Genomic DNA, 27,582 nt, shown 5'->3' with positions numbered 1-27,582 from the left:
CTTGATAATCAGCCTAGCTCTGCCACTACCAATTGTATGACTGGGTCAACCATTCATCCTCTCTGGGCCAACGTTCTCTTTCATAAAAAAAAAAGGGGGGGGGGGGGAAGGGTAACATGTCTCCTTCACAGCATTATGAGGAGGCTAAAGTAAGAAACTATATGTGGGAGCCTCTGCTTCACACCAGGCACTCAATAAATGTTGACTACATGGAAAAGCATCTCATATAACAAAATGTAGAGCATTGGGTTAAACACAGTGACTGCTTGGGACCAATACCAGACCTCCAAAGCCACAGAAACCGGGTCTTTCCCTTCTAGATCTAGGCTTGAGCAACCATCCTGGTTGGCTGGCAATGCCTATTCTTAGGTCTGACTTCTCTGGGGTGGAGGGACTCTGGTCAAATGTCATGCTGCAAGAGGAAACTCAGTCTTGCATTTTTACCTTTATCTCCGTACCCCTGCTCTCTGCTGCTGAGTTGTCCATGGAACTGTTTCACCCAATAGCTTTTACTTTCTGGACCCTCGACAAGAGAAAGGGTTAAGGAAGTAAAAGAAACTCAAATCAGGCAGTTTGCTAATGCTAGTAACTTTGAACAGAGATAGGCAAATGGGAAAACTATTGTCCGTAATAGCTGACATCTCTCCACATTCCCCTTAGAAAATGCAAGCGTGGTGGGCCCATGTTCCAAGGGCGGAATGCTAGGGGACATGATGACTTTCATGAGGGGAGAGGGATCATTCTTGGTGCACACTGTAAACAACTAATATTAAGCTGCTTTGGCTATGCCTAGGAATGGCTGGGCATTGAGATTTAACTGAAGAAGGGAAGGAGGAAGAATATGTAGATCTGCTCTGGGATGCCTGAATCCCAATCCTAGAGGCAGGGTAGGCACGGAGCAAGGGGACTACATCAAACGCTCTGCCGTTAATTCAACTTAGATGAACTGTTCATGGCTCCTGGAGCCAATCCCCAGGAAAGATTCTGCGATGACAAGTCTGGCTCCATGCTCAAGTGCCTTCAACTCTGCCCACCAAAGTTAGCAAGTTGTAAAATGTTCATCATTTCTTAATTTTGTATTATAAAATGGAATTAGGAACATAAATAGTAACAAGTAGCAAAACCCCGACCCTGTGTAGGGCCATCATCCTCTCAGCCACCTCTGCGTAGGCCGATAAGTTTGGAAAGTTTTTCACAGTTTTCAAGTTTCAGTGACTCTGCCTTCTGTTTCAATCGTTCATCTCTGTATAATCCTGCCAAATTTGTCAATTCCGACTCTGAAAGATAAAAGAGGTAACAGTTCATCAAGAGAGTTAACCTCCTTTGTTTCGTTTCAATATTTCTGGAGTCAAAGCCCCTTTTACTTTATTTCATGCTTTTCTTTTAATTAAATTTAGGAAACGCTTACTCATTTATTCAAGAAACCTGAATCCAGCAGCTATACTACACCAGGTGCTAAGGATTAAAGGACACCTGTGGTCCCAGAGTCCTACAGTATCCGTGCTCAATTATAAAAGCGCCGGACTTAGTTCTTATCAATAGAACATTTGGCACCAGACTTAGGAAACATGCACGTGTGCAGTAAGAGGAGACTCCGTTTCGTGGCCTTCCTACGAATGGCATTCAGATGGCAGTCGGGAGAGAATGGAGGCCAATCGCCCGTTCCTGTCATCTGAAACAAAGACAGCTGCTCCATTCTGTCCCCTGCGTTGCTGGATCATAACTCATACATGCTAACTGACACAGAGCCTCCCTCCAGTGGGTATGCCTTCTATAGAAGGCCAAGTTGCTGGCGGCTTTCTTCATTCCCTCACCACATGTGGGGTCTCTAACTCAAAGGCCAAAGGCAGCTGGGCTCTTTTAAAAGTGAAATCATCTGGATCCAGTGACCTTTGGCTCCTTGACTAAATGAATTTCATTTTCTCTTCATGGTGGAGAAGGTCATTCTATTTTTAACCAGAATATAATCTCCGCTGTCTTTCCCGACTCAACGGTGGTTTGGCTGCCTCTATTTTTCATTCCTTTGTCAAGTTTCAGAGACGTTCTTAGGAAGGAAAGCCTGAAAAGCACCCCCAGAGACGTGTTGTGTATTAACAGGATGGAACGCTTGGATGGGCCGTGTGGCTTCTGAAAGCCTCCGACAGCAGGCAGCTACTCCGTGTTTAAAGGACCATACTTGTGAAAATGCTATTTTAACCATTTTGAAATATGTCTATCCATTCTGAATCATCCTGCCAACAGATTTTGTTTTTCTTGGTGGGACGAGAGGCACCTGTCTCTGATTAATCAGCAAACTGACTAGAAATAGGAATTAATACTTAGCCAGGGGGAACAATGGGCATTGGTTTCTGAATAAGTTTCTATCAACACAAAACACTGTCTGGCATTTCTGCTCACAATGATTCTATTTACACCAAGTAAGGCCCAAAGTGCAGATTAAGTGCAGGACTCCAGGGTGAGGGGTGGCCACGCATGAGAACCCTCCCTCTACAATGGAGGCTCAGAGCCTGGGCCCTAGCCCAGCAGTTGCTTGGCAAGCAGTGTGCCTCCTGGGCCCAAGAACAATGCGCTCTCACCCCCTGGTGAGGGTGCCCGCACTGCCTGCTAGTAGGAGCTTGCCTTGGCACAGTCATGCTCGCAGGCTTCCTGGAGAACGTATGCCACACCCAAATGAGAGCCCTCCGCTCCTGAGGCCAGCCCACTGCACTAACTCCATTTCTCTGGCTTCTCTGGCATGTGGGAAACCTGTTCAGGAGGACTCTGTAAAATGAGTCTATGCCTTTGGTCCTCTGGAGTCACAGCTATGCCAGTATACGGAACAGATTTCTGTGGCTTTGTTTTTCCTTGCAATGATTTCCTTACGTTTTTTGCTTGCTGAGCTTACCTAAATGCCTTATTGCCTGGAATCTCACTCTACAAAACACTAAGGGCTCATGATTCTTACTATTTTCTACACTGAAGCCCACTCTAAGAGGCTGATAAAGGAGAACTGTACATATACGAATGCTTTTCTCAAACTATCACACAGCTTTTCATAAGGTTCATTAAAACCAAGTTTCAATGCTCCAGAGGTTGAGACCCCTGCTCCAGAGCAATGACTTTGCAACAATGTCAGTGTTTCAAGGAACCAGTCCCAAATGCCCATTACTAGGCTTAGAGAAACTTCTCTCCAAACTGTCAGTGAATGCTTTTGTCCTTCAATGAGTAAAAGGTCAATTCAACTAATATGTTACTTTTGACATACTTTGTCAAAATTCAGTAACTTCTAAGTAAAAAAAAAAAAATCTGTAGGAGGGGCATCAAGAGAACAGCTTTTCTTCTTCACAAAATGTTTCCCTTGACCTGTGATAGAAGGACAGAGTATTGAGGCTTCCAGGGAAACTGACTCAGGCAAATTGCTTAAGAAGCACATCCCAGAGCCTCTCCCAAGAACACTCTGCTCTCATGTGGTCAGGAAGACCACAATGGATCCCAACCATCCTCAGGATCCAGCCACATGAGACAGTTCTACATCCAGGCTAGCAAGACTATGCAAGGCCTGGACTCCATCAGGAACCGGGTATTTAATATGTGCCAGATACCATGCTAAGCATTATACCCATACCATCTTCTATGACCCATACAGCATCTCTAGGAGGAAGTGCATTTTATCCCCATTTCAAAGCCTAAGCTTCTACCCACTGTGCTACCCTGCTCCAGGGCATGGAGAGAAATGCTCCTCTGCCAGGCAGGGCCAGGATCTCAGCTCAGCTCTGTCAGGCCAGGAGGCAGATCCTGCCTGTTACTTTTGTCCCATCAGCCCAGTGGCATGGCCACTTCCCCTGGCATTGGGTTTATTATCTAGATGCAGCTGTGAAGGAGTAAACAGGGCAATCAGCGTTCATCGTAAGGGATTACTCATAGAAATTCACTCAGATTAAGCATTCTAAGGCAAAACAGAGAAAAGAGATGAACAAAAGTTTTAAAAAGACAATGGCTAACTTTGCTAAAAACAGTTTCCATTCGATATGTTGCCAAGAGTGAACTTTGTTCTCAAGTGGGTTTATTTTTACAACCTCCAAGTGCTAAATTTAACCTTGTTGGCTGCACTTGCTGCTGGATCCAGAGGACAGATGCCGTTCATTCTCAGATGGCATTTGGGTTGTGCAGAGACTCTGGACAGCCACCATCCTTAAATGCCAGAAATAGACTTTTAAAGGGTGTGTGCTGATCACCCCCTGTTCGGAACTTGTGGGTACATGCATCATGCTTACCCACTGGATTCTTATTTATACCCAGAGAGGACCAAACGCCTGAAGCTAGCCTCATGGAGATGGGGAGATAAGCCAAAAAACGACCTTGGATGTAATCCTTACCATAAGATCCAGCTGGGGAGTGTACGTGGGTGGGCGTGTGTTTGACGAATGTGAAATACAGGTTTTCATCCAGTTCTTGTGCAAAGCAACAAATGCAAAACCCTCCAGGGCACAGTACAATGGGGACTTTTAGGACACACACTGTGGCCGTCACCTGACTTAGATCCATGTGTTAAATGCCTTTCTGTCAAAAGCCTTTTCTTGCTCCAAAATTCTTTCCTGATTTTTGAAACTTGCAACACCTAGTTTGACATGAGGTAGGGTAATTCCTGACCCCTCAGGTTTTTCAGTATTTTTCAATAAATTTTTGAAGCAACTTCCCCCTGCTTAATTTACCCTTTCATCCCATGGTAATTGCCTATCAAGCTCCTAGTGCACGTGAGGGTTCAGGTGGGCTCTGCCCTACTGAAATAGAGGGCAGAGACAAGGTCCCTAAAGGCCAGGGTAAGGACATTAACCCCCATCTGTGATTCTAAATCCACATTTTCGTTTTTTCCAGTCCTGAGAATCCTCTCTTCAAAAGCTATTGGTTGGGCACCTGTTCTGAATCAAGGACCATGCCAGGGGCCTGGAACACGAGATTGGTAAGCCATGGCTCTTATCCTCAGAGAACCCACAGTCCAACAGTGAGATGGACATTTACCTACAGAAAACTAACACTGAAGACAGTACTGTGTTAGCAGGATGAACAAAGTGTTTTAAGAACACACAGGAAGGAGAGATTAACTTGGGGGTAGGGTGGGGATGCATGATGGGTCAGCAAGGGCTTAGCAGCACTGTGACAGAAGAGCTACTTTCATCAGGCACTGTTAGACCTTTAATAATACCCAGTAATACTGTTTTCAAAAATGAGTTAGTTTGCTTTTTAAAAATTAACCAAAGCCAAGTTTTTATAAGATATGGGTATTAAGGTATGCATGTGTGTGGTGTGCACATGATTGTGTACGTGTATCTGTGGAATTCAAACGGGATGAAAAGTGAACCTGTTGGCTGAGAGGCAGGACTACCCCTGCTACCAGCACTCCCCATTAACACTCGGTTGGAACTGGAAGCCACCTGGCAGACCCTTTTACCCCCACTGTCTCCAGAGAGGGAAAAGAGTTCAAGGCCTGCTCAAACGCACCCTTACTGAAGGGGCAGACCCAGGAGGGGTCAATTTTGATATGTGGCCACAGCCAACTAGAACTGGCTTTTGGTCTGGCTCAAAAACTTGGTCTGGATCGATCAGATTTCCCTGTAGGGAGGGTGGAATTAGGAAAGTGGACCAATCGAGCTAGGACTGAGAACTTATGGAGGAAGCTTGTGATGTAGAAAGGGGCCAGTAACTAGTGGGGCTGTGGAAGCTGGGAGAGTGATGAGGAGGGCAGCAACCAAAGCCAACCAGGGCAAAGCCAGGTTGTGAAGAAGGAAAGCTTGAAGAAGCAAAGGCAGGCAGCTGGCAGAGAGGACAGGCGGGCAGATGAACAGAGAGAGGTGGACACTCAGAGGCACAAAGATAGGCAACTAGGGCTGAATGACTAAGTTCCTAAGGTTTCCAAGTCCTGGCCACATGGATCCTGTCAATTAACTTCACTTTTTTGTAGTATCCTGAATGGGCCTCTGTCCACATAAACAGGTATGACTCAAACAAGGAGAAAGAATGGACCCAGAAGCTGGGAATGCCTTGGGTTGGAAGTACGACCACCAGTGAAAGCCCCTTCTAGAACATCTTACTTTGTTGTTTCTCCTTCCAACAACTTGTCTGGATGTAATCAATGTAATCCTTCTCTATCGTCTTCTCCAGGTCCCGTAGAGAGGCTCCTCTGTAGGCCTTCTCAAAGTTTTTATCCACAAAGTAAGGCACCTGCAGGTTCTGTGTTTCTCTAGAGATGGTGTAGCCCAAGGTCCTGAGACAAGGAGAGAGAGTCTCGGGTAAGCTTTTTATATTTGGCAATATCACTCTTAGCACTGGCTGCATAGATGTCATAACCATAATCACATTTTCATAGGGCAGACACAAGTGTCAATGTCTAATACACCTAACATTTATAATTTCCCTGGCAAAGTAATGACTGTAATGTCATCATTATATGAGCATGTCATACTGTGAATTCAGCTTTGGTATGGTTACTTTATTCTCTTAAAGGATTTACCTCTCTTATATTGCTTTCTGTGCTAAAAGTTAAATGCTGAATGTTTAAAAAAATTTTGTATATTGTGCAGGACCTAGCATGGTACTTGGCACAGAGTGGGCTATTGGTAAATGTTGGTTGAATGAACTGATTGTTACAGTAAACTATTCACACATAACCAAACAGCTTAGAACCAACCTAGTATCAATTTTTAGGACATGTAAAAAGTACTTCACACATAGCTGCTAAGTGAGAACTGCAAAAATATCAGACAAAGATTTTAGTAATGCTTTTGCACTAACTCTCTGTGGGTCTGATCTGTCCAATGGCATATGGTGCTCAGAAACATCAGTAGGTCTGGGTTAACTAAATACTAACCATAAGGAAGTATAGAAGGGATCTCAAATTCAAGTTAAAACAATGTGATAGCAATATGCAAAATCCAAGCTAGTTTTACTTAACCTAGACAAATTCCATCTCGACTGAGGTATATTTGACATTTTCCCAGCTTCCTCCTTTCATCTCTCTACTTAAGGATTTTGCTGAATGTCTCAGTGTTTAGGCCATGACTTCTCCCACCTCCGTCTAGGAAGGTGTTAGCAGGGCAAGTTCCTCCCTGCCGCAGTAGCTGCACAAGAAAGGAGGTAGCAATGGCAAATGGGAACATGGGAAGTCGGAAAATAGAGGGAATCAGGCCAGTGTGACCTGATAGTAATAACTTCTCTCTGATTCTCAGCTTTCCTTTATGTAAAATGAAGATACTGATCTAGAATACAGTCTTCATTCTACAGTGATCACCAGAAAAGACTTTTTTTCCCCATTATGCCCCATGGCTTCCACATTTTGTAAGTTTTTAAAAAAATTTTTTTTAGAGATTTTATTTTAAGGGACACCTGGGTGGCTCAGTCGGTTAAGCGTCCAACTTTGGCTCACGGTTCGTGGGTTCGAGCCCCGCATTGGGCTCTGTGCTGAAGCCTGGAGCCTGCTTTGGATTTTGCGTCTCCCTTTCTCTCTTTGTCCCTTCCCTGCCCATGCTCTGTCTCTGTCTCTCAAAAAATGGATAAATGTTAAAAAAATAATAATAAAATATTTTAAGTAACCTCTAAACTCAATTTGGGGCTCGAACTCATAACCCCGAGATCAAGAATCTAATGCTCTACTGATTCAACAAGGTGCCCCCATTTTGTAAGGTTTTTGTCTGCTAAACTATAATAATGAGTAATGACTCATTTCTCATTTAACTTAAAATAATTAATCCAGTGATTCTCTAATGTTAATATGGACCAGAGTTATTTGGAGGGCTTATTAAAACTCAGATTGCTAGTTCTCATCCTCAGAGTTTCTGATTCAGTATATATGGAGTGAAGCTTAAGAGTTTGCCTTTCTAACAAGCTGGCAGTTGATGTTGATGATGCTGGTCTGGGGACCAAACTTTGAAAGCTGAATTAATTGAAATAATTGAAGAAACAAAAAATTCCTATCTGAGCTCATAATTTGCATGCAATACAAACATTACAATGAATTTCTATATTTTCAGTAAAAGCAAAGAAATGTGATACTATGGTTTGACTTTGTAGCCTCATCATGAATAAATGTCCTATTCTTGCAATTACTTAAATAGAAAATAGTCACTAGATCTCAGATACTCTTTTCCTGACCCAGAGGGGTCCAGCGATTCAATCACAAGCTCAATTCGGTCCTTTCTAAATCTCACATGGTATGACAAGAATTTAATCTGAAACTGAAGTTAGTCTACTAATCTTTCAGAAACCAGTTGCTGCTGTTCTGCGGCTGATCAGATGATGTCGCTGTAAAACAAAACAATCCATGTCCTGAGCACACAGGAAACTGCCTATAGTATTTTTGAGTCTCTGCTCTTTACTATCCAGCTGTTCCTTTAAACACAAAATCAGTGTTTTCTACAAAGGGGAAATGAAATGTTAGCATCGTACCAGCAAAACGTTCAAGTCTTTCACCCTCCAAATTGTTGTTAAGAAAGATTTAAAAATATATGACTTACGATTTATAGAATAGACTATATGGGGGATTAGCAGCTAGCAGCTGAGTAATAACAGATATAATCACAATCACCAGAACTGGAAGTAACTGAATAAATGCAGAATACGTATTCTGGAAAAGAGGAAACAATATTTGGTATAAGTGGTCTTCGTTAATATAAAGCTTACAGAAAATAGGATAGTTTTCACAAAGAAAATACAAATAAATTACTGCAATGTACTGCACAAAGCCCAAGGCTTCTAGGAAGTCTGTACTTTCTGCTGAGAAGTACCAAACACTCTGTCCTCTGTGCTGAGAAGGCTGAAGGAGACCCACCCAAAACCTATATTGACACACAGTAATTCTCATGCAGCCCCGTTTTCTAAGACCAGTGAAACAGACAACGCTGGGTGAGTCTGCCCAGACTGTGACCCTCACAGGGCCATGTTAGTATTATGTAGCTTTGATGCCTTGGCCACAGCTGAATGGACTGGGGACATCTAACCCCAGCAGGGATAATCACATTTTCCCTCCTAGGAATTTGGAATTGACATTCACTTTTCACTGCTAGGCAGTCACCTGAAGGACACACACTCTTAGGCAGTGGAGGCTGCTGTTTGCAAGAGGAAGTAGAACAAGCCAGGCTGCTTAGAGAGAATAAAACAGATGCAGAGAGGCAGGAGAAGTGGAGACAATCTGGCCACAAATAGTCTGGCAGTATAGGTGCCTGACTGTACCTTAGTTTCTGGTTCCTGTCTGTCATGAGACCCAGCTGTGCGTCCTGCCCTTGAGCTTCATGAGACCCCCTAGATCCCTTACTTTAAATTCCCTTTAGTTCTGAGTATTTTGAAGGGGGTTCCTATTTTCTGCAGGGAAGAAAATTTTGATGAAGACAGCCCCACAGGAGAACTGATTTCCTGGAACAGCCACCAAAGGATGGGTGGGGAAGGAGGTACCATTCGGGCCTATTTGAGCCAATTATCCACCTCTTCCTACCACTGCTTCTGCTCTCCTAAAACACATTTTAACAACATAACTCACATTGAACTTCTAAATCCTGATCATATGCACCATAAAAGTCAGCTCAGTACAAGTGTTTATGAGCAGCAGTTCTGCTGTTCTCCCTCGGTACCTGAGGCTTTTCTTCTTCTTCTTCTTCTTCCTTCCTTGTCTGCATCCTCTCATGTCGGTGCCGCCGGCGATAATAGTGACTGTCATCTGTCACATTTGAAAACATATGAATGTTTCCTGGAAAAGAAAGGAAAACATAGCAGGGCGCCTGGCTGGCTCAGTCGGTAGAGCAGGCAACTCTTGATCTAGGGGTCATGAGTTTGAGCCCCACGTTGAGTGTAGAGATTATTTTTAAAAAATAATAATAAAATAAAATAAAAATCATGCTTGCACATGCAAAATTCAAAAAGAAAGAAAAAAAAGAAAGACATAGTATAGGATATGGCAAACACTCTTTCCTTGCTTTTTCTAAGCTTGTTTCCAGTTTGTTCCCTCCCAGGTTCTTTGAGGGTAGAGTATTGTCCAATTTTAGTCAGTAGAAAAATAAAATAGTAGGTAAGCCAAGTGAACCAGTTAGAAATGGAATGTGCTTAGCTCTCCTGCCTTTATTTACATAGTCCTTTGTGGGGCACCTGGGTGGCTCAGTCAGTTAAGCTTCTCATTCTTGATTTTGGCTCAGGTCATGATCTCACGGTTGTGACCCCACATCAGGCTTTGTGCTGGGCGTGGAGCCTGCTTAAGATTCTCTCTCTCTCCCTCTGACCTTTTCCTCCACTCACTCACGTGTGCTCTCTCTCTCTCTCTCTCTCTCAAATAAAATAATAATAAATAAATAAATAGTCTTTTGTAACTAGTGAATGAGAGAATCCCAAAAGGCCAGTAAAGAAAGAACATTTGGGCCATGAATCCTGTCTGATATGCTCATGTCTGCTTCCTTGCCCAATATTAGATTATGTCACTAGTATCTTTAATAGCAACTCATAAAATTCAATTTACTTCCTGGACATTTAATTATTCCAACTTCCAACTCTCTAGGGGTATTTTTCTAACTTTTATCTTTATATAACTGCTATTTTACAATAATGATAATAGGCATCTTGCTACTTATTTATAAAGCACTTAAAAATCTAATTCTCACAGCAGCCCTATGAAGCAGAGGTTATCTGCCCCATTTCTCAGGTGAGGAAATAGGATCAGAGAGACCAGGTGATTTGGTTAAAATCATGCACAGTTGGAGGCTGGAGACCTGCCTCAAACCCAAGCTCATCTGATTCCAATTTCTTGCTCTTCCCACCATACCATAGTCTCTCTATTCAGATCCTTACACAGGAACTTGCTGAGATATAGAGATAGAGAGAGAGAGATAAAATTTTAAGTGATAATTTTGAAATACTAACCTGTAGGAAAATGTCCTCCAAAGAAGACATTGAATAGTTCTTCTGGAGTGATGTCTGCTTCGAAGTCCCTGTAATAGCTGTAAGGTCTGCCTCGAGGGGCAGTAAAAGTCACCTGTTCATCTCCATATTCATCATAGCGGAGTCTCTTGTCAGGATTACTCAGAACTGCAAAGGCATTTCCTATGGCTGCAACCAAAACCCAAAAATACCTGAGTACACAGTCTTTGCTGTAGCTGAGGGTGATCACTGTAGCAGCAATGAAGAGCCCAGAGTTTTTGGGTGCTGGATGACTTCACAGGGGCCTAGGGAAAGGTGCTTGGGCCTAGAGAGTTCACCAGAGTTCTTGCCCTTGACATTTTCCACAATATAGTTTGATAAGCCAGAAGCAATACTGGACTCAAAATGAGCTAAAAACTACTGCTTTCATTCATCAAAAATGTGTCCTTATTTCACTTGAGAGCAATTACTTTATGGTTGGAAACAGTTCATACATAAGCAGTGGTATTCTAGCGTGAAGTCATAAACAGTTTCTTGAATAAAAGAGTCAGTACAATTACAGCTTGGCTAAAAGCAGAGTCCTTGGGGCACCTGGGTGACTCAGTTGGTTAAGTGTCCAACTTGATTTTGGCTCAGGTCATGATCTCATGACTTCATGAGATCGAGCCTGAGTCAGGCTCTCCGCTCACAGCACGGAGCCTGCTTGGTATTTTCTCTCCCTCTCTCTCTGCCCCTCCTTCCTCAAAATAAATAAACTTTAAAAATAAATAAATAAAAGCAAAGTCCTCACTAATCACAGTCTCGTTTCAGCTTACTTTAGAAAGTGGTCTTTAGAAATTAAGAAATATAGGGGCACCTGGGTGGCTTGGTCAGTTAAGCGTCCAACTTCGGCTCAGGTCATGATCTCGCAGCTTGTGAGTTCGAGTCCCGCATCAGGCTGTGCTGACAGCTCAGAGCCTGAAGCCTGCTTTGGATTCTGTGTCTCCCTCTCTCTTTGCCCCTCCCCTGCTTACACTGTCTCTCTGCCTCTCTCTCTCTCAAAAATAAATATTTAAAAAATTAAAAAAAAAAAAGAAAGTAAGAAATATATCTCCAATGTCTCAGTGATGGGTCAAAAACTGAATAGATTACACATGCTGACCATCATCTCCCTATGCACAAACATACAAATTTTGTCTAATTTCACTTAAACATAAAATCAATACCACTAATCAAAGAAACCTTGAAAAACAAATCTTTTTTTTTTTTAACATTTATTTATTTTTGAGAGACAGGGACAGAGCATGAGTGGGGGAGGGGCAGAGAGAGAGAAGGAGACACGGAATCTGAAGCAGGCTGCAGGCTCTGAGCAAGCTGTCAGCACAGAGCCTGATATGGGGCTTGAACCCATGAACTGTGAGATCATGACCTGAGCTGAAGTCGGATGCTCAACCGACTGAGCCACCCAGGCTCCCCGAAAAACAAATCTTTAAGACATCCCCAATCCCTACCTTTAATTCAGTCAGCACTATCAGAAACATAGTCAGAAGGAACATTTCTTTATGATTCTTCTAGTGAGGGAATTATATTAAATGTTTATAGCAATAAAAAAGCTAAGCAGAAAAAAAACCAAAAAAGGCTAACTAGAGTTGCTTTAACATTACATCCCTTGAAATCTGACAGATTTCTCATAGATATGGCATTGATCTATGAGATACTTTACATGAAGATGTAAAGACAATGTGGGTTATCTATTTGTTTCCATGTAGAAACTGTGGGGAGGATAAGATTCACAATGGCACATCAATACAGGGAGATTGTCCTTTGACATAAATGTTGACTTTTAAAGTGTTCTCAGAGCTATCATGTTTTTCTTAAGAAAAATTCCAAATCAACAGAAACATTGAAAAAATAGTGAAAAACACCCTTTCCCTTGATTCATAAATTGTTAGCATTTTGCCACATTGCTTCCCCCAACTTTCCATACACACATACACACATACATAAATACATATAGTATGTATACATTTCTTTTGCTGAACCATTTGAAAGTAGGCTGCAGATATTATGCACTTCATCCCTAAATATTCCAGCACGTATCTCCTAAAACAATCTTCTATATGATCACAGTACTGTTATCATAGCTAAGAAAATTAACATCAATTCATGCAATTCATGCAAGGTCTGTGTATTGCATTTGCTTTTATATCCCTTTCATTTCTTTTCATCTAGATTAGTCCCTCCACCTTTTCTACTTTTCATTATATTCACTTTTTTGAAGAGCAGGTCAGTGTTCTTTGTAGAATGGCCCATATTTTGATTGTTTCCTCATTATTATTATTTTTTTAATGTTTATTTATTCTCGAGAGAGAGAGCATGAGTGAGGGAGGAGCAGAGAGAGAGAGAGACAGAGAGAGAGAGACAGAGAGGGAGAGGGAGACACAGAATCCAAAGCAGGCTCCAGGCTCCGAGCTGTCAACACAGAGCCTGATGCGGGGCTTGAATTCACAAACCGTGAGATCATGACCTGAGCCGAAGTCAGACGCCTATCTGACTGAGCCACCCACACGCCCCAGTGATTTCTTCATTATTAGATTCAGGTCAAATATTTTGGCAAGAATACCACAGAGGTGCCATACCACATAATGTTAGGTGGGGCCAGTATTGGTGACAATAAGTTGGATCACTTGGTTAAAGTGGTGACAGCTAGATATCTCCATTGTAAAGGAATTTTTCTGCTTTGTCATCAGTAAGTATTCTGGAGGATGATACTCTGACATCATGGGTCCTATTCAACAAAAACCCATCACAAGCAGTTTTAACAACCATTGATAATCCTTGACTGAATCAATGGCTTCACTGGGGGTGAAGCTGTTAAGTAAGATTTTTATTTATGTATTAAGTATAAAAACATACTGTTACAGAGAAACCAAATATTTTTTTCCGAAAGAAATTAAGATAAGTGAATGAAAACAGGAGGGAGCCATGCTGATTATTACTATTTAAGAGGTGAAAGGAAAAAAGGCCCTGTTTGTAGCATTATAAAACAATTACAGGGGAGGCTGAAAATGACTTGTGACCAAATATCATAAGAAGGGCAGAATTAAACATTAATTCAGGATCAGACCTTTGAAAGCATCTGTCGCTCCAGGAGCACAATTCTTGTCAGGGTGAAATTTCAGGGCAAGTTTTCGGTAAGCTTTCTTAAGCTCTTCATCACTGGCATTTCGAGACACGCCTAAAATTTCATAGTAATTTCTGCATTTCTTGATCCTAAAAAGACACATCAGAAACATGTATGTCTACACAGTCCCCTTTTGTGCAATTCACTGTAAAATAGTACCTTGATCCTCCGGTATGTGAGCCCAAAACAAACCCAAAACAAACCTAAAAGAAAATTGGTGAATACATTAATGAAACATTCAAATTGATTAACAATGTCGTCCTCCCACCAAGAGCGTAATGTCTTTCCAAGTATTTTTACATCTAATATTTTATTCTTCCTAAATCCCTGCAAGTGGGTAGAATAAACATGCTCATCCTTAAATCAAGGTGCAGGCTAAGCCCCTGAGAGTTGAGTCACAGGATAGCAAAGCCAGAAGAAACATCTAATCACCCTAGTTATTTCCCTCTCTCTCTCTCTCTCTCTCTCTCTCTCTCATTTTCCTTATGGCTACCTTTTAAAACTTTGTTTTAAAAAGTTAATATATAGGGGCACCTGGGTGGCTCACTCGGTGCAGCATCCAACTCTTGGTTTTGGCTAGGGTCATGATCTCATGGTTTGTGGGTTCCAGCCCTGCGTGGGGCACCACACAGCGTGGAGCTTGCTTGGGATTCTCTCTCCTCCTTGCTCTTTCTCTGCCCCTCCCCAGCTCGTGCTCTCTCAAACACAAACAAACTTAAAAAACTTACTGCTTCCCCGTTCCCTACCCCTCAAGCTCCCACCCTAAGGACAACCACTATTAGAAGTTTTCTGTGAATGCTGTGTATAGCATGAGTATGTGTATAGACATGTCTCCACATTTTTCTAAACCTAAATAGGAGCATATTGTAATTACTTTTATACATCATTTTTTATTTATTTTTTATTTTTTTAATTTTTTATTTTTTTTAACGTTTATTCATTTTTTGAGACAGAGAGAGACAGAGCATGAATGGGGGAAGGTCAGAGAGACAGGGAGACACAGAGTCTGAAACAGGCTCCAGGCTCTGAGCTGTCAGCACAGAGCCCGACACGGGGCTCGAACTCACAGACCGTGAGATCATGACCTGAGCCGAAGTCAGACACCCAACCGACTGAGCCACCCAGGCACCCCTATACATCGTTTTTTAAAAAACCAACAGTTTGGGGCACCTGGGTGGCTCAGTCAGTTAAGCTACCAACTCTTGATTTCAGCTCGGGTCAAGATCTCATGGTTCCTGAGATTGAGCCCTGGGTCATCTGGCTCCACACTGATAGCATGGAGCCTGCTTGCGATTCTCTCTCCTCTTCTCTCTCTGCCCCTTTCTCACACACTCTCTCACTCAAAAATAAATAAACATTAAAAAAATTTTAAAAACCAACAGTTTATCTTAGAGATTGATCCATAACATACAGAAACGAGTACAGGATAATAATGTAGACCAGAGTGGCAGTCCCGGACTTTTTTTTTTTTAAGTTTATTTATTTTTGAGAGAAAGAGATAGAGCGTGAGTGGGGAAGGGGCAAAGAGAGGGGGAGACAGAATCTGAAGCAGGCTCCAGGCTCTGAGCTGTCCGCAGAGCCCGACTCAGGGCTCAAACTCATGAACTGAGAGATCGTGACCTGTGCCAAAGTTGGACACTTAACCAACCGAGCCACCCAGGCACCCAAAGTCTTGGACTTTTTGATCTTTGAAGTTTTGTTTGTTTGTTTAAGTTTATTTACTTATTTTGAAAGAGAGAGAAAGCATGACTTGAGGAGGGGTAGAGAGAAAGGGAGAGAGAGAATCCCAAGCAGGCTTTGCACTGTCAGGGCCAAAATCAAGTCGCACACCACCCAGGTACCCCAATCTCTGAAGTTTTTATACTCCTAAAAATTATTGAAGTTCCCCAAAGAGCTTTTGTTTATATGAGTTGTATCTATCAATATTTATCAAATTAGAAATGAAAACAAGAAATTTTAAAACATGGTGATGATATAACTGCATATCAGGTAGCCTCTCAAAAATTCCACAGTACAATCACGAGAGAATGAGAGTGAAAAAGGCAAATAATGTGTTTATATTATTATTAAAGTTGTTGTAAACTTGCAGACCCCCTGATGGTTTTGGGGTTTCCAAGCCATACTTAGAGAAATGTTGTATTAGAGCATAATTCTGGAGTCAGGATGCCTTGGTTGGGATCTTATCTTGCTGTGTACTTAACCTCTGTGCCTTGGTGTTATCTTCTGAAATGGGCTAGTAATTTCAACTGTGTATCATGAGCTGTTATGATTTAAATGAAGTATTCATCAAAATGCTTGGTAGCATGTAACACATAAATATTGGCCATTGTATATCTATGTCATTCTTTTCAAAAGCTGCATATTATTGTATTTTATGGATTATATATATCCCCTAATCACGGGCACTTAGGATGTCTCCAGTCTTTTGCAACTACACAGTCCGTTTAGGCAGAGCCTTGCTGAAGAGTTCAAAGTAAGTCAGCATCGCAGGCTGGACTGTAAAGCAGAGTCTGGAATGTCAGTCATGGTCCTTCTCCAAGAGCTGCCCATAGGGATCCTTTGGGTTCCCAGCCCAGTTTCCAATCCCTGCTTCCGTGGCAGATACTCCTCTGCCTCTTTCTCTCTTTTGTATAAACTTTTATTTGTCTTAAAACAGCTTTATTGAGCTATAATTCATATATCATAAAATTCATTCTTTTAAAATATACAATTTATTGATTTTTAAGTATATTCACAGAGTTGTGCACCCATCAACACTATCTAATTCCAGAAATTTTCATTACTCCAAAAGAAACCTCGTACTCATTATTAGTCAGGCCTCTTTCTACTTCCCAACCTCTAGCAACCACTGTCTCTATAAATCTGCCATTCTGGACATTTCATATAAAAGGAATGATACAATACGTGGACTTTTGTGTCTGGCTTCTTTGACTAGCATGATGTTCAAGGTTCATTAATGTTGTAGAATGTATCAGTACTTGGTTCCTTTTATTACCAAAAAGTATTCAGTATTCATTGTATGGATATTCCCAATTTTGTTATCCATTCATCAATTAATCAGCTTGCAGGTTGTTTCCATCTGGGGGTATTATGGATAATGCTGTTTGAACATTCATGTTTTATGTGGAAGTATGTTTTGATTTCTCTTGGTACACACCTGGAAGTGGCTAGGTCATGTGCTATGTTTAAACTTTCTGAGGATCTGGCATTCTATTTTCCAAACTGGATGTACAATTTTACATTCCTACAAGCGATATACAAGGGTTCCAATTTCTCCACATTCCTATCAACACTTGCTATTGTCCATCTTTTTGATTATTGCCATCCTAGTGGGTATGAGGTGGTGTGGTATCTCATTGTGGGTTTCGTTTGTATTTCCCTAATGACTAATGATAATGATACTGAGCAACTTTTCACATGCTTATTGGCCATTTGTATATCTTCTTCTTTTTTTTTTTTTAGAGCCATTTGTATATATTCTTTGGAGGAATGCCTATTTAGATCCTTTGCCCATTTTTATCTTTTTTTTTTTTTTTGTTTAGAGAGGGTGCATGCATGAGTGGGGGAGAAGCATAAAGAGAGAGGGAGAGACTGTTCCGAAGGGGGCACAAGAGGGGCAGAGAGAGACTCCCACGCAGCCCTGGGAGAGGCTGGAACTCGCCAGCTGTGAGATCATAACCTGAGCCGAAATCAGGAGTCAGACACTTAACCAGACATCTGAGCCACCCAGGCGTCTCAACACATTTATTAAAGACAATTCTTTCTTCTGTTAAATTGCCTTGCCTTGTTTTTGTTTTTTTTTTTGCCTTGTTTTTTTTAAAGTTATTTCTACAACCAGTGTGGGGCTCAAACTCAGGACCCCGAGATCAAGAGTCACATGCTCTACTGACTGAGCAAGCGAGGCGTCCCTGCCTTGGCACTCTTGTCAAAAAATCAAATGACCCTACATATAAAGACTTACTTCTAGACTCTCAAGTCTATTCAATTGATCTACATGTCTATCCTATGCTAGTCTACGCTATCTTCATTATTATAGCTTTGAAATAAGTTTTTGAATTGAATTGGGACGTGTGACTTCTCCAACTTTGTTCTTTTTTAAGACTGTTTTGGCTATTCTGGGTCCCTTGCATTACCATATGAATTTTAGGATGAGCTTGTCAATTTCTGTAAAAAAGGCAGTGAGGTGATGGGAGGGTAAGTGATGGGTATTGAGGAGGGCACCTGTTGGGATGAGCACTGGGTGTTGTATGGAAACCAATTTGATAATAAATTTCACATTAAAAAAAAGGCAGTGAGGAATTTGATATGTTGAATCTACTGATCAATTTGAGTAGTATTACCATATTTCCAATATTAACTCTTACAATCCATGAACACAGGCTATCTTCCCATTTATTTAGATCTTTAATTTCCTTAAATGAAGTTTTGTAGTTTTCAATGTACATCTTACACTTCTTTCATTAAATTTATTCCTAAGCATTTTATACTTTTTTGATGGTGTTGTAAATGAAATTGTTTTCTATTTTTGGATTGTTCATTGTAGGGTATAGAAAAACAATGATTTTTGTATACTGATCTTGTATTTTGCAACTTTGTTGAACTCATTTATTAGTTCTAAGAGTGTGTGCATGTGTATCCCTTAGGATTTTCTATATTATATCATTCATCTGTGAATACAGTTTTATTTCTTTCCAATCTGCATGGATGATTTCTATATTTCTTTTTCTTACTTAAGTGCCCTGGCTCGAACCTCTACTACAAGGTTGAATAGAAGTGACTAGAGTGAACATACTTGTCTTTTTCTTGATTTGGAGATCATGCAGTTGTTTACCATTAAGTATGATGATGTTAGCTGTGGGTTTTTGGTAGATGGTTTTTATCAGCTGAGAAGCTTCTATTCCTATGGTGTTAAGCACTGTTATCATGAAAGAGTGCTCGAAAAAAGAAAGAAAATGTTGAATTTTGTCAAATGCTTTTTCTGCGCCTATTAAAATGATCATGTGGCTTTTGTCCCTTATCCTATTAATATGGTGCATCACACTGATTTTCATGTGTTAACCTCCTGGGATAAATACCATTTGATCAAGGTATATAATCCTCTTCATACGTTTCATACGTTTTTATATGTCGCTAGAATCTATACCCATAAGGGATATTGATTGATAGTTTAGTTTTCTTATGATGTCTTTTGTCTGTTTTTAGTTATAGGGTAATACTGGCCCCCTAGAATGATTTGGGATGTATTCCTCTCTCTTTGTATTTTTTGTAATAGTTTATAAAGGATTAATTAATTCTTCTTCAAACATTTGGTTGAATTCACCAGTGAAGGCTTCTGGACGTAGGTTTTTCTTTGTAGGAAAAAATTTTTTTAAGTTTATTTATTTATTTTGAGAGACAGCATGAGTGGGGAAGGGGCAGAGAGAGAGGAAGAGAGAAAGAATCCCAAGCAGGTTCTGTGCTGCCAGTGCAGAGCCCGACTATGGGGCTGGAACTCACAAAACCATGAGATCATGACCTGAGCTGAAACCAAGAGTTGGATGCTTAACCAATTGAGCCACCCAGGCTCCCCTCTGTGGGAAATTTTTTGATGTTAATTCAGTCTCTGTATTTGTAGTAGGTCCATATGCTTTTTTCTTTTTTTTTAATATTTGTTTATTTTGAGAGAGAGAGTGTTCACATGCAGAACCAACTGAGCCACCCAGACATCAGTCTTCTTCTTTTTTTTTGAGCGGGGGTAGTAAGTGAGCAAGGGGCAGACAGACAGAGAACCCCACGAGGGGTAGAAAGAGAGAAAGAGAGAGAAGTGGGGCTCAGTTGAAGTGGGGCTTGTGTTCACCCAAAGCAGGGCTCGAGCTCACCCAATGTAGGACTTTAATTCATGAACCATGGATCATGACCTGAGGTGAAGGCTGATGCTTAAGGACTGAGCCACCCAGGCACCCTATCTTCTTTTTCTTCTTGAATAAGTTCAGTAGTTTGTCCCTTTCTACAAATTTGTCTGTTTCATCCAGGTTATCTAATTTGTTGACATACGTTTGTTCATAGTATTCTTTTAAAATCTTTATTACTATTGTAAGACTGGTAGTGATGTCCCCTCTTTCATTTCTGATTTTAGTTATTTGAGTCTTCTTTTTCTTGGTTAGCCTAGCTAAAGATTTGTCAATTTTGTTGATGTTTAAAAAAAACAACTTTCAGGGGTGCCTGGGTGGTTCAGTCAGTTGGGCGTCCAACTCCTGATTTCAGCTCAGGTCATGATCTCAGGGTTCATGGGATCAAGCTCTGAGTTGGGCTCTATGCTTTCAGCGGGGAGCCTGCTTGTATTTTCTCTCTCCTCTCCCTCTGCCCCTCCTGCAGCTCACTCTCTCTCTCTCTCAAAATAAATAAATAAACATTAGGAAAAAAAACTTTTGGTTTTATTGATTTTCTGTTGTTCTAACCTCTATTTCATTTATTTCCACTCTGTTTTATTTCCTTCATTCTGCTTGCCTGGATTTAGTTTATTCTTTTTACTCTTTTTCTGGTTTGTTAAGGTAGAAGATTAGCTTATTGATTTGAGATTTTTAAATATAAATGTAAATATAAATGTAAATAAATATATACATATATACATATATATATATATATTAACATTTAGAGCTATAAATGTCCTTCTAAGTATTGCTGTAGCTGTATCCTATACATTTTGGTATGTTGTATTTTCATTTTCATTCATCTCAAAGTTATTTCCTAATTTTTCTTATGATTTCTTCTGTGACCTATTTGTTATTTACGAACATACTACTTAATTTTCACATATTTGTGAATTTCCTAAATTTGCTTCTGTTGTCGATTTCAGAAACATACACTGTATGATTTTAATCCTTTTATTGTCACTTGCTTTGTGGCCCAACATCTGATCTATCCTGGAGAATGCTTCATGCATACTTGAGAAGAAATAGATAACACATTTTGTCAGGAACTCTACATTAAAATCACTCATTTTGTCCCATCACAGACTCACCTTTGTACCCCAAGCAGCTGCTCCTCAGTGTAAGTGGCACTCCCCTCACCCTGCCGGGTTTGGTTCCACTCATTCTCAGACTTCTTTTCCTTTTGCATTTTCATGCAGTTACAGCAACCACAGGGGTCATGACTTTCAGGAGGTCTATCTTCTGGGTATTTGTTTCTTCTAACTGCGTCAATGTAAGCTGCAAAGCAATAGCCCCTCCATTAGGTCTCATTCTGATCTGCAATCAACTTTGCTACCTGCCCTAACTATCAGGGAGGCTGCCTGTAGGCATGAGTGTGAGGGCCAAACCTCTGAATCATAGTGACTTTTAAGCATCCATATAAAACTGAACAAACATCTTCCTTGAGAAGACAATGTAGTAAATATGAAAGCAACCGTGAAAAACATACAATGCCAGAAACATGAAGCATAATAACGTCCACAGCAAATATTCAGCAAATATTTTGAATCTGAGCCAGAAAAGGAGCATAAGAGGCGTGTGCTCAATAGCTTGCCTTTCAGGAGGTGTCTGCCCAATACTCTGCCTTTAGTGCAGTGCAGGAGAAGCCTATTTTTCTGTGATCCACGGTCAGAAGTGACACTGCTCATAAAATAGTTTTTTGTTGTTGCAATGCCTCCTACCAGTAAGATTTAAAGTAGGGTGAGTTCAGTCCTTTTATTATTATTATTATTATTATTATTATTATTATTATTATTTAAGTTTTATTTATTTCAGCAACCTCTACAGCCCACATGGGGCTTGAACTCAGAACCTGAGATCAAGAGTCACACACAGGGGCACCTGGGTGGCTCAGACAGTTAAGTGTTTGACTTCAGCTCAGGTCATAATCTCATGGTTCATGAGTTTGAGCCCTGTGTGGGGCTCTGTGCTGACAGCTCAGAGCCTGGAGCCTGCTTTGGATTCTGTGTCTCCCTCTCTCTCTGCCCCTCACCTGCTCACGCTTTGTCTCTCTCTCCCTCTCAAAAAATAAATAAACATTAAAAAAAAAAAAATACAGTCACACATTCTTCGACTGAGTCAGCCAGGCCCTCCTCAGTTCTTTTAAACTAACATCTATAGAATAAGACACTTGGCTAGGTAGATCAAGGAGATGTACAGATAAGACTTACTTCTGACCACAAAGAGGTTATAGTTTGAAGGGAAACGTTTCAATTAACACCTGAGAGGATGTAAAAAAAAGGCCATAGCAATCCAGTCAAAGAAGGCAGATCTGGGAAAGGCTTTAAAACATCTCTCCTGCCAAAAATCCCTTAGTGACTACCCAAGGGACTGCCCTTCCCCCAAATTTCATATCATAGTCCCAGCCTACCTTTCCAGCCTCCTCCTTCACAACATGCTTGCTCCTTTACAGTCTATGCTCTAGCCAGATCAAACACCTTTCAGATCAGCAATGCTTTCTCTTTCCTCTGTGCCTTGTACATACTGTTCCCTCTGCCTGCAACATTCTTCGTCTAAGTCAGCCTAACTCCAACACATCCTTCGTGCCATCATATATAACACTTTCTCCATAAGGCCTCCGCTGACACCCAAGCTGTCAGTGTGCTTCTCAAACCTACGATCTTGCTGTATAGCCCAGGACTTAGTGGCTCTGTTTTATAATTGTCTGTTTACCTATCATACTCCCTCAGTGGACTCAGAGTTCTGTGATCTCAGGAGCCCAAATCGATGTCAAATCCCTGATGCACAATCAGCATAATGCTGGGCCCATAATAGGTATTGAATCAACACTCTTTGCTTGACTGCAGGATGGAAAAGGTCAGCCTACGGGTCCTGATGCGGGCTGCAGGGACAGGACCAAACGGAGAGGTAGAGTCAGGCGGCCTAGTTTGGCGGCGAGGATAAGGGCCTGAAAAGCAAGTCCGGGCGGAGGGGGTCCTCATCACTCTGCTAACCTTCTGGACACCTAAGCACGGACGGGGCCCGACCACCGTGGGCCCTAGGTTGGGCACTAGCGGAGGTGGGGCTGGGGGCCGGAGGCAAAAATGTCATCACGGGTGACTCTGGGCTCCTGGACGGTGCCTTTGCTTGAGTCAGCGCTCCTGATTTCCAGATCTCAGCTCCTGCCCTGGCGGTCCCCCACCTAATTCGGAATACTACTCAGGCTCAGCATCTTATCATAGGCCTCCATCCCTTACCTCAGGCCCAAGAACTTAGCCCTCAGGCACCTTAAGGAGCCTCATCCCTGTCCTGAACTTTGCCTTGTCCCACCCTCCGGCAAGGACCTGGTACCTTCTGTCCACCGCTCCCCGCTGCCCAGAGTCGCAGCCATATCCGTCCCCAATCAGCAGGTCGGCCGAGCCTCCCCGGCGCCCGAGGCTGAAAGGGACGGGGCAAGAAGCGCGGGGCATTCTGGTCATTGTAGTCCAACTCATAGGAGCTGCGGTACATTGGACTACAACTCCCGGCAGGCTCCACGCGAGGGGCCAGCCGAATTGTAGCTGTACGAGCGGCTTGGTCTTTGGAAGTGAGGTTTGTGGTGGTTTGTTGCTGCTGGTTGGCTGATGGGCTACTCGGACCACACTTGCTTCTGTGGAGTGGGGATAATGGCTTCGGCCTCGCCTAACACTGGGGACGTTCAAGGAGGCGCGTTGAGATCCTGCCTGGGAAAGATGCTGCAAACTAGTCTAGGGGTTGATAGTATGACTATTCATCTCGGGGATGTCTTTTAAAAATATACGCTAATGCCTGTTCTCTGCAAAGTGTGTTAGGTCCTGGAGATTGAGAGACAAGTTTTGGGGATGCTAATCCAATCCTGATAATTTAAGAGCCAAGAAAATAGAAAAGTGAGGTCGATTTACGTAGTTAGAGAGCAGTCTGGATACACCCCTTTTCGTCCATCTGCTCTAGCACAGCATCATTAGAGGGACCTCTAGGTCCCTCTAGGGGCAGGGACAGAGAAAGAAGAAAAGGGCAGGCACTGGAGCCGGCGTTAAATCCCCTATCTTTGCTCTTCCTTATCCTTCATCCATCCCATCCTACTCCAGGGCACCCCTGAGATTTTCTCCTCTGTTCCACCCCAGTCATTTCCTTGGCCATTCCTTTCTTTTCAGAAGACCTTGGAAATTAGTAAAAGACAAGTGAAATATTCCTGCCTTTTCCCACCCAGGTCTGCATGGGGACCAGCAAAGAATAAAAGCAGTTCTCAGTGTTATTACAGACTGAATGCCTGCAGCCGAGTTGGGATGGCTAAAGATCAGGTTTCAAAAATGAAATGTGATCATATACATCCACAAACAAAATATTACTTAGAATTCATTGAGATCTTACCAGGAAGACCAAAACAGTGTGCCAACTATGATTTCAACCAGCAGCTATTTAGGAGGTTGGGGCGGGACAGGGAGATGAACAGCCTTGAGACACAAACTGAAAAGGTAAAAGGCTCCAGTCCTATGGAGTTCTCTGCATTCCGTGCAGTCAGCTGTGGCCCTGGGGTGTTTGAGATCAGTGTGCTCACAGAAGGGTGGGTCCTAAAGAAGCCACTTGTGTTCTGCAGACAAGGGACCTGATCAGGGATATACATTAGGTGGTTGAATGTAAAAAGGTTATTTATTTGGTTTTGGTAAATTAAACAAACTGCTCTAAAATATGGACAGGGGAAGGTAGGGTATGCCTCTGAGTCCGGGGGCACAGGGCTAAGGTCTGGTGGTACTGAGAGATGTCAGAGTACTATGAAGTTAGAGGTATCTGGTTGGGAGTGGGGGTGCTAGAGCACTGTAGGGAGTAATTGGATTGAGAATTATGGGCCTACTTAGGTCTAGAGTCCAGGATCAAGAATGCTGGACAAGATTTGGAAAGCTGCAGTTTTTTGGAAGTGTTTGATACCTCAACAACCTTTCTCATTATTCTCTAAAACCTCACTCCCCACTCCTTTTCTAGACAACTTACTTAGTCCTAGATCAGTAAAAAATGACTCAGCATGGCAACCTTCTCAGATATTGCTATGCAGATGTACCCATTATCTCATTTACACCTCAACACTTCTGGATGAATCTTTCTATGACTGTAGCACTAGGACTAACTTAGAACTCCAAACCTCAATATTTAGAATACTTCTGTGCCAACTTTGGCTGAAGCACACCAACCACTCAACAAAATAATTCCCATTATCAAATTCAGTCTCTGGTAAAAAAGGAAGCTATGGGCTCAGAAGGTTCAGGATGGTGGTGCTTGGGGAAAGTAACCAGCAGGAAGAGTGAGGAAGCAACTGGGAAGGAAATAAGAGAAGAGAAATTGGGATCTCTAAGGCAGTTCTCAAGGAGGACAACGTAAGTGTAGAAAGAAATTCAAAGAAGTGATAACAGACACCCACAAATCCAGAGGGAGACTGCTGAGCAGAGCCACACAATGATTTCCAACAGATTCAAGTAGAACTGAGTAGCAGTAACCTGGCTTGGGGGAATTGTGTGCATGAAGTAGACCAAGAGGCCTGCGATGATCCTTTATCTGCTAAACTATTTTACTTAGGGCTGGCCTCAGACATCTATCAATTTTCTCTACTTACTTTTAGAAATATTTGTTGAACTGTAGTGAATTTTTGGTGGTGATTTTTGGAGGTTTGCCTTGTGCCCTATATGATTGAGATGCTGCCCCATCTAGCCCTGGAAGAAAGATACTGAGTAAATGATCCCTCTGTCCAACTGGGCCTGTGTGCCTGAGTTGATTTGTCAGTTGCCCTCCCATAAGATGGGGGAAGAAGCAAAAGAAAGACACCCATCCCACCACCTGTTTCTGCTTTGAGCCCGTCTAATCCTATGTTAGAATAGGGAGGAAGCTATCTTGTAAATGGCCACCATCCTGTTGTCTAGACATCAAGGAAGAGATACTGTCTCAGGGAAGCTGCAGGGGCTGCAGGAGGCTGCGCTCAGATTTCCTGTCAGAGGTGGGGTCTTGTATTTGCATAAATAGTAGGATCCTCCAGCAGAACTCCCTCTAATATAGTTTGCTAGAGAACAGGATTCAGCATTAAGTGAATTCATCCTTGACACCTTCTCAAAAGATAGCTATTTAGCAACAGGAAAATCAACATGGCTAATGTATTACGGCAATGTCGGTTTCAGGATAAAAGCCATGCAATCTCATATTAATACCAGTTCACCTCCTCTCCCCCAGATATAAATACCTTATGACTAACAGCTCATATTTGCAGGACATTGTCCAGAGTCAGGGGGAAGTTTGTGGCCTTAGAATGGAGACATCAACTGAGTTACCTAGAGTGAAACTCATGTTCTTGACCTAATTAGTCCAGTATGATAAGCAGCTGAATTAAGTGTCCATGGCAGCCAGAATAACAATAACTGTTCCAACAGAATCCAGTACTTCTAGACATTGTTATGTCATCAGGAGCGTTCTGTCTCAATGATGGAGTTTTTTTTGTACTGGATCCGACTAGGAAGTCATGTGCTTTTTGCAGTGTGGCTTAAATAAATATATCTGAGCTATATTTTTAATGCTGTAGTATTGCTGTTATAGGTTGGAAATAGACTCTAAGACTCTGAGATTTGAATGCTGAAGGTTTACTGGTGATTGCTCTTGGGAAGAAGAGCTGTGAGGAGTGAGGGAAGCAGGGTTGGGCAAAGGAGAAAATTGAGGGAAGAGGTTCACATCCTCCTGCCACCCCCACCAACCAGTCATCAACCAGCTATGAGCCCCTGGCAGCCAACACTCCTAACAGCTGGAAAAAAAGTGCCCTGATCTTGAAATGGGACTGGGATGGTGTTATTCCACATTGTCTGCTGCAGTTGCCGAGTATTTTTACTTCCCAAGTATCTCCACATTTACTCTTCCAATTTACCTACCAAGTAGCTACCAAGGGCCAGGTAGGGATCGTTCTTCCCTTAATACACAGGAAAATCTAAGTTCGGAGAATGTAGAAGACTTGATCAGACTCCCCTAAGACTTGTCTCTGGTTTTCACCCAGAATGATCTCTACTCAAAAGATTGTGTTCATTTTTTCTTACATCTAGACTGTATAATATGAGGAGCAGAAAAGATAGTGAAGGCCAAATAGTCCAGCCACCTTGTTTTAAAAGTAAGAAAACAGGCTGGGAAATGGGGAGTGATTGTGCCAAGTCAAGTTGCAAGTGTGTTTGCACAGCCCAGCCTGGATTTCCTGCACTCAAGAGCCAGTTTTTATGACCTCCAATGTGTTGGGCCCGGTGTGCCAAACAGAAACTATAGACGTGAGTAGATTTCAAGCCTTGCCCTAGAAGATTTTAGAGTCCAATAGATTTTTCAGTCCACTTGAATTGTTGCAATGAAACAGAGTGAAACGTTTTCTTCTAGGCTTTCTCTCTCATATCAGTTTGCAGAGTCTAAATCCAGAAGAAAATAGCATATTGTTGCTTCTCTTTGTTTTGTGAATTGCCAGCTAGCAGATATTTAGAAAGTTAACCACTCAGAGGCACCTGGGTGACTCAGTCAGGTAAGAGGGTAAGTGTCCAGCTCTTGATAACTGCTCAGGTTGTGATCTCACAATCGAGCCCCACACCGGGCTCTGTGCTGAGCAGAGCCTGCTTGGGCTTCTCTTTCTCCCACTTTCTC

At 42.0% G+C, this 27,582-nt stretch overlaps 1 protein-coding gene and 1 long non-coding RNA gene across 6 annotated transcripts in view; one reads left to right on the top strand and one right to left on the bottom strand.

Annotated features, from left to right (window-relative positions):
- The window catches only part of LOC132682444 (uncharacterized), a 154,210-nt gene that overhangs the window by 114,921 nt on the left and 11,707 nt on the right, over positions 1-27,582 (top strand). The gene's annotated exons all lie outside the window — the stretch shown is intronic.
- Positions 1,062-26,323, bottom strand: DNAJC18 (DnaJ heat shock protein family (Hsp40) member C18). Of its 5 annotated transcripts, none has more exons than XM_060637843.2 (9): positions 26,162-26,323; positions 23,272-23,358; positions 21,033-21,219; positions 13,976-14,121; positions 10,873-11,058; positions 9,597-9,712; positions 8,487-8,596; positions 6,069-6,241; positions 1,062-1,277 (listed from the first exon to the last, which is right to left on the bottom strand). In XM_060637843.2, exons 2-9 carry the CDS (start codon positions 23,309-23,311, stop codon positions 1,153-1,155), a joined length of 1,083 nt encoding a protein of 360 aa, XP_060493826.1. In that variant the 5' UTR covers positions 23,312-23,358; positions 26,162-26,323; the 3' UTR covers positions 1,062-1,152. The 5 variants fall into 5 exon arrangements, with proteins under 5 accessions (XP_060493826.1, XP_060493825.1, XP_060493829.1 ...); XM_060637842.2 differs by having other exon boundaries at positions 26,250-26,310; XM_060637846.2 differs by lacking the exon at positions 26,162-26,323 and adding an exon at positions 22,654-22,822.

The sequence above is a fragment of the Panthera onca genome, chromosome A1, assembly GCF_046562875.1.
Source record: "Panthera onca isolate mPanOnc1 chromosome A1, mPanOnc1 haplotype 2, whole genome shotgun sequence".
NCBI classification, from domain to species: Eukaryota; Metazoa; Chordata; class Mammalia; order Carnivora; family Felidae; genus Panthera; species Panthera onca.
Note: the sequence above shows the minus strand (reverse complement) of the source record. Positions and strands in the feature narration are given on the sequence as shown.

Bases quoted from the DNA above. Each gene is read 5' to 3' on its own strand.
- DNAJC18 (XM_060637843.2), bottom strand. From the start codon at position 23,311: ATGGCTGCGACTCTGGGCAGCGGGGAGCGGTGGACAGAAG. The intron at 21,220-23,271 runs GTACCAGGTCCT...ATTGCTTTGCAG, and splicing joins CGGGGAGCGGTGGACAGAAG to CTTACATTGACGCAGTTAGA. The intron at 14,122-21,032 runs GTGAGTCTGTGA...GTGTCTTTTTAG, and splicing joins CAGCTGCTTGGGGTACAAAG to GATCAAGAAATGCAGAAATT.